The sequence below is a fragment of the Hemitrygon akajei genome, chromosome 9, assembly GCF_048418815.1.
Source record: "Hemitrygon akajei chromosome 9, sHemAka1.3, whole genome shotgun sequence".
Classification (NCBI taxonomy): Eukaryota; Metazoa; Chordata; class Chondrichthyes; order Myliobatiformes; family Dasyatidae; genus Hemitrygon; species Hemitrygon akajei.
This window is the reverse complement of record NC_133132.1, coordinates 76,883,861-76,903,405: the sequence shown is the minus strand read 5'-3', so window position 1 is coordinate 76,903,405 and position 19,545 is coordinate 76,883,861. Positions and strand designations below refer to the sequence as shown.

Sequence of the window (19,545 nt, the reverse complement as noted above, 5' to 3'; positions counted from 1 at the left end):
TCCATGGTTGGGAGAGTCCTGCCATTGGGCCTTCTGCACTGAGAAGGCCCATGCTGTGCTATGGTACGTCCAAGTGCTGGGAGTGGGGCTTGAGGAGGAAGACTGGCTTGTCTACCCTTCTGGAACAGGCAAAAACTCATAGGAACTGGGGACAGCCATGTTGAGGCATTGAAATATCTGCCAAATATTTTAGCATAAAAATGCTAAGCAATAAACATTTCTGAGCATTGTCAAGCAATTTTACCTTGTTTTCTTTCATACAGTCGGCCCTCCTTATCCACAGGGGATTGGTTCCAGGACCCCCCCCCCCCCCCCCCCCCGCGCCGATAGCAAAATTCGCGGATGCTCGTCCCTTATTTAACGTGTATCAGTGCGGTGGTCTTTATGACCCAGCGGAACCCTGGACTTTATTTAACATGTCTCTGTGCAGTGGACATTAGGACCTGGCGGTGCAGCTCTGAATCCACAGTGTTGCTGTTCACGAAAATAATCACAATCGTGATTGAAAGTAAGGTGGAAATAATAACGCGATCGGAAAGAGGTGAAACGCCATCGGTCATTGGAAAAGCATTAGGCTACAGTCGGTCAACGATCGGAACAATTTTAATGGAGAATGTGAAAGGCCCTGCCCCGATGAAAACTGCAATTATTACTAAGCAACGCAGTGGTTTAGTTAGTGGAATATGTATGTTTCTTAAGTGTTTTATATGCATAGAAAGGTAAAATATGTACTATATACTAAGAAAAACATTTGACTAACTGACGCTAAATAATACCGGATGTATCTGTTCCGACTTCAAATCCGACTTAAAGACGGACTCAGGAATGGAACTCATTCATAACCCGGGGACTGCCTGTACTTTTAAGTCATTTCTAGATTACTTATAATACATAATACAATGTAAATGCTATGTAAGTAGTTGTTATACTGTATTGTTTAGGGAATAATGACAAAAAAAAATAGTCTGTACATTTTTTACAGACTAGTGCTGGAGAGAGAACTTGCGGGTTTTCCCGATCCGCGGATAAGGAGGGCGGACTGTATTTCTATCTCAGTAAATAGTTGATGGTCTGTTTAGTGTTGGGAATCTGCATGGCAGCTGGCTCTGAAACACAGTGAGTAGGTGTTGTGGTTAGGCATTTCCCTGCCATGTTGCTATCCTATCGAAAGGAATTCAGTTCTGGCCTTTTAAGCAGAGGTGGAATTCTGAAATGAAAGGATCAAACAAAACAGCTTTCCAGTACTGGTCTTGTGTCCCATGAATATTCTAGTCCCTGTGGTAAGGAGATGAAAATAAGCTGAGGTTGAGTGTTCCACACTTTAATAATTATACAGTGAAAAGTGCTGAAATGTGAATATTGTTTTTACTTAAACATATAAATTCGACGTCAATTTAATTGCCTTTCTCCAGAGTTCCAGAGATCTTGTTTAAGCCAGAGGTGATTGGAAAAGATCATTATGGAATTCATGAGAGTCTTCTCCGCTCTATCATTCTCTGTGAAGTCGATTTACGGAAAACATTTGTTGCAAATATTATTCTTTCAGGTAAGTTGACTGACTGACCACCTGGATCAAAATAATGAAATAATAGTACAACATTACTTAGCAGGCCGGTGATGTGTAAATTGTGTCTATTCATTACTACAGAGTATGTTCAGTTCATGAAAAATATTTAACATATTTCTTTGTGCATGTAGCCTTTCAGGAGCTTATGCCTGTTGCATGCAGCTGCCTAGCTTGTCTTTACTGGCGTGTTTCAGGAATATGCATTGGTCAGAGGAAAAGTACTGCACAGAAGCCTCCCCTACCAATCCAAACTACTTTTAAAAATTGAAATCGAGCCTGCATGGACCACTTGCACTGACAGCTCATTCCACACTCTCATGACCCTCTGAATGAAGAAATTTCCCCTCATGATCAAATTAAACTTTTCATCTTTCACCCTAAACCCATGGCCTCTAGAAATGGCAGATGACCTTAATGGGAACTTTGCATCTCTCTTCTCTGTGGAAGACACTAGCAGTGTGACAGAGGTCCGTGAGTGTCAGAGAGCAGGAAATGACTGTCATTACTTTTGCAAACAAAAAAAGTGCTAGGCAAACTCAAAGGTCTTAAGGTGGATAAGTCACCTGGACCAGATGGACTACATCCCAGAGTCCTGAGAGAGGTTGGTGAAGAGATAACAGAACAGATACTTTGCTCATGATCTTGCAAGAATCACTTGATTCTGGCATGGTCTCAGAAGATTGGGAGATTGAAAATGCCACTCCACACTTTAAAAAGGGAGGAAGGCAAAAGAAAGGAAATTATAGACCAGTTAGCCTAATCTCAATGGTTGGGAAAGTATTGGAGTCTGTTATGAAGGACGAGGTTTCAGGGTACTTGGAAACTAATGATAACATAATTCAGAGCCCTACCAGGTACAGCATTAGGGACTGATGTCTTGCGAGGGTTCACCCTCTTGAAAAACGTTCTGATGTTTGCTGCTGAGACAGAGATCACAGGGTTACCAGATGTTGCAGGGACGTTCACAGGTGAAGTTTTATTCTCCCTTTCAAAGTGTGTATAGAAGGTGTTGAGCTCGCCTGGGAGTGAAGCATCACAGCCTGTCTTGATGTTGGGTTTTGCTGTATTCATGTATGGTTGAATGACAATTAAACTTGAATTGAATTTGCAGAAAGTAATGGCCTGCAAACTCTGCAATAGCTGACATGCATCCAATATCATCTTTAACTTTAATCAGAATTGTTTTTGTGCTTTCATAAGTCATACCTGGACTACTTGTATAATTTTGGATCACCGGTCTTAAATACCACAGATCTAGTCCTCAGCAGACAGAATCTCCTGGTTCAACCATGGGTTTTGATTTAGGTATGTCCAGTGTGTTCTCAAAGGCACACACTCTTCCACACAGGTCTAGATGAAGTCAGTGTCAACTGTAACACGAGTGAATCTGCAGATGCTGGAAATAAATAAAAACACAAAATGCTGGCAGAACTCAGCAGGCCAGACAGCATCTATGGGAGGAGGTAGTGACGACGTTTCAGGCCGAAACCCTTCATCAGGAGGTTACTACCTCCTTCCATAGATGCTGTCTGGCCTGCTGAGTTCTGCCAGCATTTTGTGTTTTTATCAGTGTCAACTGTGGTGTATTCATTCAAATTTGAGGATGAGAGCCTGAGTATTGTCCAGTCCTGTAAGTGTTCCTCTGCATCTCTTGACTGTACCTTCTTGTTCCTCATTAGTGGCTCTGCAGTCTTTAGCCCTGCCTATGTGCCGTGAGTAGAAGTACAGTCAGGTGATCAGACTTTCTAAGGTGCAGGCGTGGGATAGCATGGTAAGCGTTCTCGATGGTACAACAGTGGTAAGTGTGTTGGCTCCTCTGGTTCCACAAGTGGAAAGTGGTATTTTGGTGGTAAGCTGTTTGGAGACTTCTTCAAGCTGGTGTGATTAAAATTCCCATTAATAATGGGGGCAGCATCCAGGTGCACTGTTTCATGACTGCTGCTCCTGGTGCTCAGCTTCTCCAGTGCCTGCCTGATGTCGGCCTGAAGTTGAATGTACACTGTGGAGTGTCATCGAGGATAGTGTAATTGTCCATAGGGTTTTCATGGCAAGATAGAAATAGATTGCCAGACCTTTCTTCTGCGCAAATATTGCTGCTGCCCAGATTTGAACTCAGGACCATCAGCCTCGAAGTCCAGTGACGATACCACTACACCACCGTTACCAGCATCTGAAATGCTGGGGGTGAACCATGTTTCAATAAAGCAAAGCGCACAACAGTCCCTGATGTTCCTCCGATATTGCAATTTTGCTTTGAGGTCTTAAATTTTATTTTCCAGAGTACAGCAGCAAGACAGTGGGGGTCTAAGGCCTCTGTGCTTCAATCATACTCGCAGACTGGCTTGTCTTTCATGCTTCTGTTTTCTGAAAGGAAAACTCCACTCGTGATCTGAATACGTCATTGGGGATCCATTGATTTTTATTTGAGTTTATAAAGATTTTGTTTTAGTCTTAAAATGATGTTGCTTACTTAAGTACCCATGCTATGGCTGTGAATTTCAGCTGTAAACGGAATTCTGTGCTTTCTTATCACTTACCAGTGAATCCTGCCAGTGCCCAACATTCTTTGGGCTGCTTGCAGTACATTTTCCCAGACCTTCCATTTTACTCTGCATGTTACCTGTGCTAGTGTTTTTTTTAATATGCATGCCATCTCTAGTACCTTTTTCTGTTCACTGCCTCCTGCTTTCCTACCCCACACACAGACCCATTCTGTGGTCTATGCTTCATTCAAATTGCGGAAAATTATATATTTTAAAGGCATTAGATTCTTTGTAGCTTAATTGTTCCTCACTTATTTTCCAAAATTAAGTCATTAACAAAATGGAAAAATCATAATCTTCTCTATCTTAACTCAAGTTTGTGACCTTCAATGAGGATCGTTTTTCCAGAATTGCTTACAGAACAGTCAGAAAAAGTGTTTCCAATGAGGCAGTTGTCAAACACTAATACTATGTTAGCCTAGTGGATTCTAGATTGTGTGTTGAGTTTTCGAGGTTTTGATAAACACATCATAATTGAGATAGTAGAGGTGAGGGAAATTAGTTGCTAAATAAATGACTTTGGAGATGTTGGTGTTCTAAACCTATTTAATTCCCTTAAAGGTGGAAACACCATGTTGACTGGATTACCAGCAAGAATACAAAAAGAAATCTCTTCCATGGTTCCTCTAGACCTGTCGGGGCATGTGGATGTTACAAGCCCAGCAAATCGTGACTTCACAGTGTGGAGTGGAGGTGCTACCTTGGCAAGTTCATCTGCCCTGGACTGTGCCTGGATCAGCCAAGAAGAATATAATGAATTTGGTCCCAAAATTGTTCATAGGAAGTGTTTTTAATTTATAAATATTGAGCAGTGTTTTAAGACTTTCATTAATGAGTCTCAAATGCAATAATTATTTAAGCAAAATTAATTGACAGCAATATTCTAAAATAGGGTTCATATTATTTATAGCAGTTTACAATTTGTTCCCAGATCGATTCTGTTTAAAGAGGCATGTATAACCCCAGATTTATCAGTGCTTGCAGCTTGATAGTTTAAAGTTTTCTTCAGCAAGTTGTGAGCCCATTCTTTCTGTGTGTGGATACCGGAAGGGAAGTGATTGTGCTATTTCTGTATCCCGAATGCCATAAGATGAATGGGTAGAAGTTCTCACTTCCAATGACATTCATTTTGGGCTTGGGTTGGTTATGGTTACTGAGTGAGGACAGCCAACATCCTCTGGATTAAGAGAAAATTGAAAAAGGAGAAAGCAGAGGAAAACTGAATGGGTTAATCTAACTTGGGGTGCCATTTCTTTGTCTTCACTATCATTTCAAAAAGGAATCCTTGCCTAACATTTCAATCAAACCATATGTGTTACCCCTTGTAAGGGGACAGCGGGGGAAAGAGTAAAAACTTTGGCATCCACTTGAGCAAGTCTTTCATTTGTGGAAACTTTTGCCATATTTATTTAAACACAATAACATGAGCAATCTCTACCTTCATTTAAAGAAATGTTTACTGCACTAAGCATTACAGGAGAAGTTCTGCCTACTTAAATGTATAAAGGATCCCATATCCATTAAAATTTTCCATAGACTCTACAAAGCTCTTTTCTATATTATTCAAAATCTGTGCCTTAGAAACGAAATCACTGACAATTTTGTGAACAATGAGGTAATAAGCCAAATTCTAATCAATTCAAAGTTATCAATCTACTGTATATTGAAGGTCATTCATGTGAATACATTTATATAAAAATGTTATAGCTAATGTAAAAATTGGTTGTTTTATTCATTTTTATAATCTGGGTTAATGTAATTTGTACTTTTTCTGGAGAATTCACATGTTGAAATGATTTATTCCAGTATAAATTGACCTGGAATGTTCATCACGTAATGTTACATGGCCATAATTTTTAGAACTCCTAAAAGCAATCTGCTTTAGACATAGACTGTTGCCAGAGTTTACAATGTGTTAATTACTTTGTGCCATTAATAAGGCAGAACTTAATGCCCCTTTGGAAAGAGTTGGCAGTTGCAGTGAAAACACTACAATGATCATTTTTGGGATCTGCATCTGTCCCAATGTTTGTCCCAACATTAAGATGTTTTGTTTTTATATTGATAAAAACTGTTAAAGTCTTGATAAATATGAAGCTATTTTGACAAGATATCTATTTGAAGCCAACTTGTACAAACCAATTTAGTTTTAGAAGTATAGTAGCAGAAATTTAAAAAAACTAATTGAAATAACCTTGAAATCAAATAGTAGGAACTATACTGCCAATCCTTGTATGCCTGGTGTTATTTTTAAAAACAATTTGATATCAAGTATAGCACATGCAAAATACTAATGTAAACTTGAGCAAAATAGCTTTACAGTTCTCTCAAATAGCTGTTGGTTGTATAATGTTCTCTTGCTTGTATTTGACAAATGGAGAAAAGTTACATGAGCAAGGAATTTGCAGAAAAAAAAATATTGAATGATTCATCTTGTCCTGGAACTCAGGAATAAAGAACTGCCACCCACAAATAAACAAATCCCTCAAACATTTTGTTTTAAGCTGTCCAATTCAATTTTTTGTCTGTTTCTTTAAAAAAAATTTAAAATAATTTATTTTTTATGAAAAGAAACTGAGCTCATCCGTAATATGGGGGAAGAAATCTGCACAGAAATGGCTCTAGTTGCTTTACTACCAAACATTTTTAAAAACAGTTTAGATGTAGTATTTGCAGACCCTAATAATGAATGGCACTTCTGAATAAGAAATGTATCTTAGGTCTTTGGGAAAGAGAAACCCATCCCTGTTAACAAGTTTCTCCAGCCCCTTCCCCATCAATAACTATCTATTATTTCACACATCACAGTATTACTGATGGCTGCTCTTGAAGTATTGTGTTGTATTAGGTGCACAAAACACTTTTTTAACTTGAAAAAAAGCATGTCAACCAGAAACCTTTTTTCAACTTCCCATAAAATTGTGAAATCAAACTGCACATCATTCTGAAATCAAGTGAAGTACTTTTAAGCTATGTACAACTTTGCAAACGCTCTAAATAAATGTATTTTTGACATTAAACATTTTATGGATTGTTTCAAGAGCTCATTCCATTTTTTGCAGAGCATCTGGGGTTAAAATCTTTAATTTTGCATAAAACTGAGTGGTGATATTTCTGCAGGTACACAACTCAAGGATGGAAGTGGGGGATCTTGCTGGATGTACAGGAAGAGAGCAGGGCTGTGTATTGGATTTCCTTTACAAAGAAGCAATTGAATCTGTCTCCATTACCCTTGTAGGGATTGCATCCCAGGTGCTTTTTACAAAAATAACTTCATGGGGCCATTATTTCCTTGGCCATTTATCTTCAAGTTGGACCAAATTGGACTTCTGTAGGACTTTTCCTTCATTTCTAATCTCAAGTAAGACAAATTCATTTTGATTTTTTTTTCTAAAATGCTGGAAATAAGACACCTGGTCAGGCAGTATTGCTAGAGGAAAGCTGAGCTAATGTTTCAGGTTGATAACCTATTACAGTATCAGAATTAGACATTGGTTTATTATTGTCGCATGTACAAAATGCAGTTGCATTGTTTGTGTACGGTGTATCAAAGTAGTATGAAAGAAAAACAACCATGTAAAACAGTGTTACATTCACAGAGGAAGTGCACAGCATGTAGTTAGACTGAGAGAGATCCTTAACTGCAAAGCAGGAAATCAAATGTATGTTGAAAAAAAGGGTGGGGTGAAAAGAATGTAGCTGTGATTAGGTCAAAGATTTTTCTTGGACAACTATATTACTGGTTATGGAATCAATGCTTGAAGAATTTTGAGTCATGATTTAATTGTGTGGGGAATGAGCTTGAGGCATTAATTGACCTCATCCTTAAATGTTACTGTGTGCATCCATACAATTTGGACTGGCTTCTGCCCAGATTCTCCCATCCACCATTCTGTTTTTTTAGGGTGAGACCAGAAATTGAGAGTAATTACTATTTTACACAATTGGCCTGCTTTATTCCCAGTCATAGGGTAATTATGGCCTACAATATTTCAGTATTAGAAGTTTCCCGTTATCCATCTGCAGTCCCTGTAATTTCATTCCACAGTCAGATTTGCCATGTTTTCCATTAAGTTATTTCTTGGCTCGGAGCAGGGCTGTAGGTTTCCAGGTCAGGTATTGGAATTAACTAACGAAGAATAAATAGCTGCATGTCATCCTAGGGCTCGCAGTTTTCCTACCAGTCAAAACGGGATATTTGTGCCATTGGCTTTTATCAGAACTTGATTCACAATGTAATAACATTAGAAACTACCGGACAAACAGTTGGCATTCAAGTGAACGACCTTATATTAAAACTAGAAAATGGGCACATATCCCTCTCCCCTTCCCCCTCTATGAAAACAGCTTCAACGATTGCATATTTCCACAGCAACCTCGGCCCTATCCTACATTCCCTTGGTTCCACCAATCCCGCCTCAATACACCACTATTATTGCCCTTTTACAGTTGTGATGAAGGGTCTTTGACCTGAAACATTAATTCAGTTTCTCTTTACGGGTTACATTGGTGCCGTCGAATGCTGCCCCTTTTTTTTTTGGCCCGTATGTTTACAGGCGTTCCTATCGTAATACGGCGGATACATCTGTTTGCATGCTATTCAGAGATAAAACTCCACACATAAGTTTATTGAGGTGGTACCAAAGGAAAATCTGTAACAGGACGCGGGATATGGTCTTATAGTTACAGAGAACCGTTCAAGAGTGGTAACAGCGGGATAGTCGATGCCCTTTGAGTGTTGCGATAGGTGTTCTTAAATACTTGGAGCTATTGCCCGCTGAGAGAAGAGTGGGCTGGCCTCTGCAATTTAAAACGTGGCTGCTTGCTGATATTTCCTACATTCGCACTATTCCCCTTACTTTCTGCAGATGCTGTTTTACCTTTTATTCACATTGTTAGCATCTACAGTCCTTTGCTTAAATATTTAGTAAGCGTTAAGAGCCACTTACAGCAGTTAGGGACATAGTACAAAAACGATCAACTATAACCAGAAGAAGCAAAACAATTTGCTGCTTTGAAATGGAAACAGACTCTTCTAGAGTTGTGATGACGTTGTACATCAGAATGCTGGGAGGAAGCACGTCGTCCAATCGGAATGGTCGTTGGGCGTCCGTCTCCAAGGTAACCGAAGATTGCATTGAACAACAGAGGAGTGTGAAGCCTGGCGATGCAGAATAAGGAATTTACACAACTGAAATCGTAGTGAGTTTACTGAGGCAGGCGCAGAGTGCTGACCAGCATAGGATCCTACATCCAATCCTTCGTACTCCTTTTAATATTTTTAACGAAGGCCCAAAATGGATCTGACACAGGCGGAGTGTGTCATTAAGAATATAATCCGAGAAATCGCCCAAGAGTGCGCTGATAGGGGGCACTCCATCTCCGAGACCCTTGTAGCATTCATGGTGAGTGCCCTGAAATTAATTGTATTCTTATAAGAACAATAAAATCAGAGGTCGGAGAAGGCTTGGCAGACTTGTCATTCATTGTGGCTGATGAACACAGGAGAGCTATCTGGCCCTACAAGCAACAGAATCGTAGCTCATCTGCTCCAGGTGTCAACTTCTGCTGCCATTTCCCAATAGCCATCAATGCGCTTTTTTTCACAAAAAACCCTCCCCCAATTATTTGTTATCGTTCTTCATTATCTCTAGTGATCTCGTCTCCATAGCCCTTCCAGATAAGAGAACTGCAGAGATTCAATTCTGTTTGTTGGAAGAAATTCCTGTGCACCCAAGTTTCAATAACTACCCCCCTCAAATTGCCCTTTTTGCCAGAATTCAATAAAACCAGAATCCCCTATGGTTCAGATTCTTTGTAACTTGGTCTCTAGTGTACTTTGTGACTCAGCATCCACAGCTGTGTAGAATACAGAATTAATGATTACCACTACCATGAGAGTTAGAATACAGAGTTACTCCTCATCTCAGTCCTAAATAGTTGGCACCTTTTCTAGACATCTCCACCAGGGAAAACATCCTCACAGCCTATAACCTGCCATGCCTCCCTTGAATGTTATGTGTTTCAATGCAATCACCCCTCATTAAACTCAAAGCTGTGAGCACATTCTGCTCAATATTTCCTCTAAAGATAATCCTCTCATCCAAGGAGGATGTCATACTCTGTGTTTACATACGGCCTTGTCAATTTCCAAAGGTACATTTAATGTCAGAGAAATGTATACAATGTACATCCTGAAATTGTTTTTATCTGCAAATATCCATGAAAACAGAGGAGTGCTCCGAAGAATGAATGAGAGTTATATGTTAGAACCCCAACCTCCCCCCACCCATGCATAAGCAGCAGCAAAACAAAGACCCCCCCCCCACCCCCGACAGCAAAAAACCATCGGCACCTACCACAAAGCCACTCAAACTGAACACAATATTCCAAGTGTGGTCTAACTAGAGTTTTAAAGAGCTGCAAGATTGCAAAGGACTGTCATCAGTTACTAGGCTACGTGACAGCATTTGCAAAGTTTGATATGCAGAACCTTTCTTGAAACAGGACCTTTCTTGTCTCTGTATCTTGTAGTGGAGCAGATAGTGAATTCACCTCCATGCCTTCTTGGGAAGCTACACTTGTAACTTTAAAACAAGAGGTGACTGTGTAAGAACATGAAGTGCACTCTTGAAAAAGCTGAACCCTGGAGACACTCATTTAATCCAGCGACATTTATTTTTCATAAGGATATGAAAAATACTTATTTACTTTATTAAGGGGCTTACTTTCTGTTTAAGATATAACATTAAGGAATATTTTAAAAACCCAAAGTTAAACTATGAATTTGTTTTCAAACAGGTTAAAGCGGTCGTTTTGGATCCAAGATATGAGTTCAATGTGGATAGAAAACTCACAAAGGCTGATGTGCACAAGCTCATTACGGTAATCATTAACATCCACTAACATTGCCCCTACAGGGACCAATACCAATTGATTTGTAATTCACTGATGTTTTTCTTTGTGTTACTTTCTTCCCTCAAAAGTGGCAATTTTTTCTGGTTCCTCTTGCTGCATTATTTACTGTACATCATTGTTTCTCTTGTGAACATAATCGGTGACCGGCAATGATCCATTCTACTCTAAGGTTTGCCATGGTTGAATCCAAGATGTTCACGGACCGATATGTCAGTCCATGTCCTCCTCTTATGCCAGGATAAGGCCACACTCAGGATGGAGGAGAAACACCCTATATTCTATCTGGGTAGCCTCCAACTTGATGGCATGTAAATTGATTTCTCCTTCCAGTAAAAAAAAATTCCTTCCTCTTCCCCTCTTCCCCTTTTCCCCATTCTGGCCTTGTACCTCCTCCTGAATCCCCTCCTCCATCCGATTCTCCTATGGACCATTCCTCACCTATCAGATTCCTTCCTCTCCAGCCCTTGAGCTTTCCCACCCTCCTGGCTTCACCTAATACCTTCAAGCTATCCCCCTTCCCCTCACCCCACCTTTTTATTCTGGCATTTTCCTCCTTCCTTTCCAGTCCTGAAGAATGGTCTCAGCCCAAAATGTCAACTGTTTACATCTTCCATAGATGCTAACTGACTTTCTGAGTTTCTCCAGCATTTTGTGTGTGTTGGTTTTTGATTTCCAGCATCTGGAGACCTTCTCATGAATCCAAGATGCCTGTCCCCTCTCACATCTGTTCCAGGTCCAGCCATGTTGACTAGATAACTACCATAGGACAACAGGACATCAGAGATAGGCTGCAGGTAGGCCTTATTGTTAGCAGGACTATCACAAGAATCCCACTGTGTAACAGAAGATAAAGGGGACAGCAGCAGGCTCAATGTCTCTTGTATCAGTGGATGTGGAATGTAAAATAATTAAACAAAAAAAACTAAAAGAAATATAATGCCAGATCTGTAAAAGAGATTTTTAAGATTGCCATGATTGTTAGAGGGAGATTTACCCAGGCATGCACAGATTGCTAGTGCCAGGCCCCGATGCAGCTGGGTTCCAAGCAAATACAAGGTGGGCTGTGAGGACCATGAACAGTAGGCCAAGTAGGATTCTTAATTCGTCTTCAGCCTCATCCTCCAGTGCACTACCCCTCCTGTCCGCCACGTACAGGGGACATTAGGGTAAACTGGGTGATGCTGGAACTGTGACTGCTCTGCGCATTCTCCAGCTCCTATTGTTAACACCACTGTTGGTATTAGGAGGATAAATTCTATTTCAACAATACTGTATATGGAACAGGCAACTTTATGATCACGTACAGTAAGTCCTGTTAAAAATGCAGGATCATTGGCAACTGCAATAATGTGGCATACAGATGATCACTATAATCTTACGATTAATAGCTTTTACCCAACTAACTCTGCAGAGATTTGGCACTCGCAAACCATAATGTAGGTGCAGATCTTCCCCACAGCTTCTGATGAGACAATTTCTGTCAAGCATTGGACTGATTGTGCCTGGGAAGTCTGCCGGTACTCATGCTCCAGTATCTGGTGGGATATTTATTTTAGAACCATAGGACTGTACAGCTCATAAATGGGACCTTTATCCTAACTCTTAGGCAGATGACTCTGCAGAGAATATGGACAGAGGTAGGACTAATTTAATAGGCTTTCAATTACTGGTTTGATTAGTTTGGCATGCCACCATGGGTCCAAAGGCCTGTTTCCGTGTATGTTTAAACTCATCCTTGCTGGTTGTGATCATTATCTAAGTCAATCCCTTCTGCCTGGATTAGATACATATCCACGTACCTGTCTAAAGTTAAATTATAAAAGAGAAAATAGGCTGGAGAGGGATGAACAGGAAGAAGCTAATTTCCTATTTTTAATGTAATTCTTGACTTCCTCATGTTTTAAGTGCTTTATTTATTGCAGTTTAGAATTTTTTAACAATATATTAATAACCTTTATATTTCTTTACCAGGGGCAGAACTTGACCAGCTCTCAAAGCAATTTGGCCCAAAATGAATATTCAGTCAAATTTTTCACAACTGGGCAGAGTTGGCATTGGACTTTGTTCTGCCAATTAGCTGAAAGCCAGCTTCCCTCTGTTAGAATACCAACAATTGATTCATAAGCACTTGCTTTTTCTTCTCTCTGATCTAAACAAGACAAGGGTTAGACTTCAGAGAACACCAGAAACACTCAGCAAGTCAGGCAGCACTTATAGATAGAAAAGAAGTTCATACTTCATGTCAGAGACTCATCATCAGAACTTCCTGCAAGTACCTTCGACCTGAAATGTTAACTGTTTCTGTTTTTGCAGATGCTGCCTGACCTGCTGAGTGTTTACAACATCTGTGCATTTATTTCAGGTTCCTAGCATCTGCAATTTTATTTCCATTCTTTTCTAATCCCCATGCTCTGCTCACCCATCTCTTGCAGACTCTCACAAGAGGGGATGTTGAGATGATGGGGACGGTGTGCAGTTGATATTGTTTGTGATTCCATGTATGTGTGTCAGTTGGCTGCTTTGATAGAAGTATAATTTAGGAACTTGACTGAAGGAATGCCTTATGTTGTGGTGCGTCCTGCTATGAAGCATTGTAAATAACTTACCCACATCAAATGTGACTACAGCACTGAATTAATACCATCATGGGCTGCTTTATGGTCCTTGAAACCTTTTCCACTGAATCGGTCCTTTGCAATTACACTCTTCCTTTACACCTTGCATGCTTTTTATTAGAATTTAGAAGTTCTGTGGAATGTCTCTCCTTTTTATCGTGTATGATAGTTGTAATAATTATTATTGGCCAAGAAAGGAGGACAATAATGTGGTGAGCAAAGGTAGTTTCTCTTTCTCCCATAAAATACTGTACTTTTATTATCGTTGGATTTTCCTTTATTTCTCTGCCAAAGTTATCTGATTTTCTTCTTAAATACAATCCTGCATCACCTATACTGTACTCCTCCAGGGATTCAGTTGATCCCAGCTGCTTGTACCTGACCCATGCCTCCTTGTTCCTGAACTATGCCTCAATATTCCTCATCATACAGGGTTTCCTACTCCTGCTAGCCTTGCCCTTCACAGTAACAGGAACATGTAGGCCTTGAACTCTATCTTACTTTTAAAAGCCTCCCACCTGCCAAACATCTTTTTACCTCCACACGCATATCCCAATCAACTTTTGCAAACTTGCACACTGTCTAACACTGTTAAAATTCATCTTGCCTCAATTTAGAGCTTTATCCTGTGGACCATATTTGTCCCATTCCAAAACTAACTTAAAGCAAATAGAACTGTTGTCACTGGTCACAAAGTTCTCCTCTAGTGATTCCTCAGTCACTAGGGGCCCCTGTGCCCTTTCCCAAGTAGGTCAAGGTTTCCCTCTCCCTCATGGAGCATTTCATATGTTGCCGAGGAAACTTCCCTGAACACACTTAGCAAATTCCACCCATCTATGCCCTTAATATGATGCTAGTCCCAGTCCATATGAGAAAAGTTCAAATTTCCTACTATGACAACCCTATTCTTACAGCCTTCTGCAGCCTCCCTGCATATACACTCCTAACATCTAGTCTTGTTTGCACAGAGCATATAGATAGAATTTACAACTGTTACGTACCCCGTAACTGGGTGTCTTACCAGCAAAGATAGAAGTGTCCGTTGGAGTCTGGTGATACTATTTTCAACAGTATTTATTAGTAAGAATATACAAAAATAATATCAATGCAAATATACAGATAATATACGTTAGCAATACTAAACCTAAAAGTGCGGGTATAATAATAATCAATAAGAAACAAGCTCTATTGTTGTCTAGGGGATAATGAATTGTCAGATGGAAATATAAAGTTCAGTTCAGTTTATGCAAGCTGCGGTAGTTGTTTGTCGATGTGTTGCAATTGTTGGAGAGAGAGAGAGAGAAAAAACGTGTGAACAGTAACAGCTATTATCTTGCCAACCTTCCTTTACGATTTTGATCTGTCGATGCGTTGTTGTTGTGGCCATTCATGAATGACCCCTCTGTCCTTTAGCTAGACCGTTCTTCCGTGGTGGACTGATCACCCAGGCAAGGGTGGACACACACACAAGCCCCCACCGGTCTCACTACAAAACACTGTGAGTTAAAATTTACTGACCCTTCGTTCGGTCTCCGATCTCCCACCCTGTCTCGTGGGGGTTCTGATTCTCACTAGTGTTTCTCCTGGTGCGTCTGAGGGGTGTTACCCCAGACCTCACTTTTATCCCCACTCACGGGGTCTCAGGTGTCAATCAGGTTGGGATGATGTAACCCATCAAACCAGCCCACTCTGGTTGTTCCCTGAGGGGTTTCAATGAATAGAACAGTACCAAGTAAACAATCCTTCTCCAAAAGACAATAGCAGTAATCAATGATTCCGCTCCTCTTTTGTCACTAGGAGACAATCCACTCTGGGTAACGCTTAGCTGTGTCTTTCTCTCATTAACTTTCATGAGCTGTTATCAATAACAACTGTCCTGGCAGATTTCCTTTGTCTCTGTTACTTCCTTGATAACAGCATCGGAATAGTAGTGATTTGCGATTCTCCAACAAGTGGGGGCATGGGCTACTCTGCACCCTTCTGCCCATCAGAGTTGTTCATCCTTCGTAACACAACACACACAAAATGCTGGAGGAACTCAGCAGGCCAGGCAGCATCTATGAAAGATAGTACAGTCAACGTTTCAGGCCGAAACTTCCCTGGAGCGTAGAAGAATGAGGGGAGATTTGATGGAGGTATATAAAATTATGATGGGTATAGATAGAGTGAATGCAAGCAGGCTTTTTCCACTGAGGCTAGGGGAGAAAAAAAGCAGAGGTCATGGGTTCAGGCTGAAGGGGGAAAAGTTTAAAGGAAACATTAGGGGGGGTTTCTTCACACAGAGAGTGGTGGGAGTGTGGAATGAGCTGCCAGATGAAGTTGTAAATGCGGGCTCACTTTTAACATTTAAGAAAAACTTTGACAGATACATGGATGAGAGGTGTATGGAGGGATATGGTCCAGGTGCAGGTCAGTTGGACTAAGCAGAAAAATGGTTCGGCACAGCCAAAAAGGGCCGAAGGGCCTGTTTCTGTGCTGTAATGTTCTGTGGTTCTATACTTTTTCCATAGATGCTGCCTGGCCTGCTATGTTCCTCCAGCGTTTTATGTGTGTTGCTTGGATTTTTCAGCATCTGCAGATTCTCTCTTGTTTGTAACATAGAATTTACAGGTGGATTCTTCAATATTTTGGCCGCAAATTATTTTTCAATTCAATGTTTTTTTTCTCTTCAGATTTCTTTTAAAACAGATATATATTTTCTAGGTTTGTGTGGACAGATTGCTTGAAACAGACCGGCCCTCTCTTGACACCATCAAGATGCAAATATATTTCGATATGAATTACACAACTAGAGGTTAGTTTATCAGTATTTAAATTTTTCAGTAAAACATAATATGCAGTCCGATTTCTGGGAATATCTTTGTTCATCTCCTTACCTCTTTCACGTTTCTGGACTTAACCATTTGTACTCCTGACTCCATTGAATCTCTGAACCAGGAAAGTTACTGTATAACTGAAGCTCACCTTATGCCTAGCTAAAAAATGCATTATGTAAGCAACATTGCTTGGATTTTGTGACAGGGTCCTATATTTGATAGATAATTAAGATAGATAAGATGAAGAAATTAGTCCACTTGAATACTCAAGGCAAATAACTGTATCCAGCATTTTAAATACCCCTGGTCACTCAAATAATCTCAAAGTAATGAAGCATTTTCTACCTTTGTTAATTAAATGAACGAGGAAAAATGTTGATACAGAATCCCATTTCATTTTCAATTTTTTTTATTGATTAAAAAAAATTATATGAATAGATACAAATCAGTGAAGTTATATCAAATACATAATACCGTAAACGTACAGATAAAGAAAAGGATATAAACTGTCAAAATATTAGGCTAGTATACATAAACAGAGAACCACAACTCCTCTTGACAATTCATAGAAAGAAAAAGACTGGAAATTTTCTATTTATAGGGGAAAAAAGCCACTAAACTAACCTAAAACAAAAAAAAGGTACTGGGCAGTCCATTTGAGGATAAAATTACAAAAAAAAAGAAAACATCCTTATGGTCAAATCTGGAACTTCGTGGAGGGAGAAAAGAAAAGAAAAAAAATTAGATCATATGAAAATATTGAATAAAAGGTCGCCAGGTTTGCTCAAATTTGAAAGATGTATCAAACATCTGACTTCTAATTTTCTCCAAGCTTAAACAAGACATAAAAATCCCATTTGTTGTTCTGCGTATAGCCTGAACGTTTCAGGGATTTGATAAAGAGCAATCATTTCCATTTCTTTGCCACCCAGCGGAATTCCTTTCGGAACATCGTTGTGTACTGGAAACTAGACTGGCTCCCGTACGCAGAGAAATCACAGATTGTCGTGCGAGGACACGAGAAGAACTGGAATGTCTGTATCGCAAAGTTGTCAGCTACGTCCTGCTCCACTCTGGCCTTGGTTCCCCCACTGACATCAGTGTAGTGAGAGAGGCAACTGGTAGGTGATTTGATTTCTCTTCACATCTCAACATGTAACAACCACACTGTTAAAGAAAACTTACATTGCATAATGCTTTAATGTAAAACACCTCCAAAGCACCTTGTAGTGAAAAGTAATGGTGGGATGTACTGTATGCTAAGGATGGGAACTGAGAGCGTGTCCAAAGACGTACCTTTGGAAAGACATAAGTGGCTGCAGATGCTGGAATCTAAAGTAAAGAAAAACTGCTGGAGTAACTTAGTGAGTCAGGCAGCATCTGTGGAGAGAAATGGACGGTCAGTATTTCTGATTGAGACCCTTAATCTTGACTGAAAGACTAGCAGGAATAGCCAGAGCAAAGACATGAGAGGAAGGGGTGGAGCAAGAACTGGAAAGCAGTAATTTTTGAAAAGGAGATGAAAATGGTAAGGAAAATAGATATGGGGACAGCATTACAAAGATATAGGCAGATACTAGTATAGCCAATACTAGTATCTTCCCTATAATATCATGGGCTCTTATCTGTATTTGACTTGTCAGCCACAGTTGCCCTCATCCACCTTTAGAATAGTCAAAGCATAGAATTGAAAGAGCTTTGAAATAGTTATTTACAGAGTTGTGAAAGTGAAGAAGGGAACATTGCAGTACTCAGACCAAGATGAAAGAGCAGCTGAATTACTGCATCAGTCTTGATGAGTTAATGCCTGAATTAGTTCATGTGAAGCTGAGTGCTTTGGAATGTGTATTAACAATCTGAAATTGGGAGTAGCTAAGATGCAAAATTTGAAACTCAACTGTAAATCAAATAGAACATCGACTAAACTTAAGCATTGTTGCATTCAGCCCAAGCAATCACTTGAGGACAAAGTGTGCAGACTTCTGGTGGACATAGAATAAAATTACTCAATGCTGATGCTGTCTTGAAGCAAGTTCATGCTTATTGGCCATATCTCCCGTTGTTTGTCTTGTGCAAATCCTGTAGGAAAGGATAGTTTGGAGATGTAAATATGAAGAGATTCACAGATTTAGCAAAAGGAATTAGCTTGTCACAATATTAGGACCAGGTCATCCTTGAAAAGATAGGCTGATATTTCCTGACTGGTGTAGTTTCCATGTAAGATTACTGACATTTTCTTTTACACCTTACTAATTAAGATTACCTTAGTACCTGTATCAGTGCAGAAATATGAAGTTCCTCGTTGAGATTGGTCCATGTTAATAATGTAACATCATTAGTGACGTAATCAGCAATGACCAATCAAATCAGATTCTTGCTCTTTTCGCAAGGCACATTGATGTCACCTCTTGGCAAACTGCAACTTAACCAAATTTAAAGTAATTGTGAGAAGTTACTTTCCAATTGCTGATTTACTCTTGGAACCTATATCATCAACATAATTGTCAAAAGAGTAGGTAGTCAGTGACTGTAAAAAGCCATTGGACTGTAATAATCGTAAATTTTAGGATTTCCTGGAGGGGGAGGAGAGACCACCCATAAAATCTAAATGTTCAACAATTCAAAAATTGAGCATTCCCAAGAGGAGGCACTTTCAAGATTATCATGTGTAGAATTTTTCTTGAAAACTGTGAAACATTCTGGTTTGATTTTGCTTTTGTGATTTATTTTTTTACTTCCTGTAGCTGCTCTGCAAAGTGTCTTTCCTCAAACAGAACTGGGTACCTTTCTTGCCCTCACAAAAAAGGACAAGGAACGGCAGCTGAATGAACTAAGCATGATTGTCACTGGCATCCGACTGTTCAACAAAATTGCAAGAAGGGTGGCGAGGGTATTGATGACTGTAAGTATTGTGAAACACATTTCCGATTGCTTTTGTGACTTCGTCATTTCTGAACAGTTAAGTGAAGACAATCCTTAAAATCGCATTCTTTGAATCTTAGGAGTAAATACCCCAATTTCATCTTGAATCTTTTTATGTGATACTATGACATAGTACCTGGCAGAAAGGGTTGTGGTTGGAGATT

General features: G+C 39.8%; 2 protein-coding genes across 3 annotated transcripts in view; both read left to right on the top strand.

The window, feature by feature from the left end:
• The window catches only part of LOC140733276 (uncharacterized), a 90,871-nt gene extending 84,269 nt beyond the window's left edge, over window positions 1-6,602 (top strand). For both annotated transcript variants that reach the window (XM_073056400.1, XM_073056399.1), the window contains exons 22-23: window positions 1,413-1,546; window positions 4,672-6,602. In XM_073056400.1, the coding sequence (XP_072912501.1) occupies window positions 1,413-1,546; window positions 4,672-4,904 (367 nt within the window). In that variant the 3' untranslated portion in view covers window positions 4,905-6,602. The remainder of the gene's footprint in view (window positions 1-1,412; window positions 1,547-4,671) is intronic.
• A 2,645-nt stretch (window positions 6,603-9,247) lies between these two features.
• Window positions 9,248-19,545, top strand: part of cfap206 (cilia and flagella associated protein 206) — a 51,274-nt gene continuing 40,976 nt past the window's right edge. The window contains 6 exon segments of the mRNA XM_073055357.1: window positions 9,248-9,515; window positions 10,912-10,995; window positions 16,347-16,437; window positions 17,392-17,580; window positions 19,204-19,326; window positions 19,329-19,361. Coding sequence (XP_072911458.1) covers window positions 9,408-9,515; window positions 10,912-10,995; window positions 16,347-16,437; window positions 17,392-17,580; window positions 19,204-19,326; window positions 19,329-19,361 — 628 coding nt within the window. The 5' untranslated portion in view covers window positions 9,248-9,407.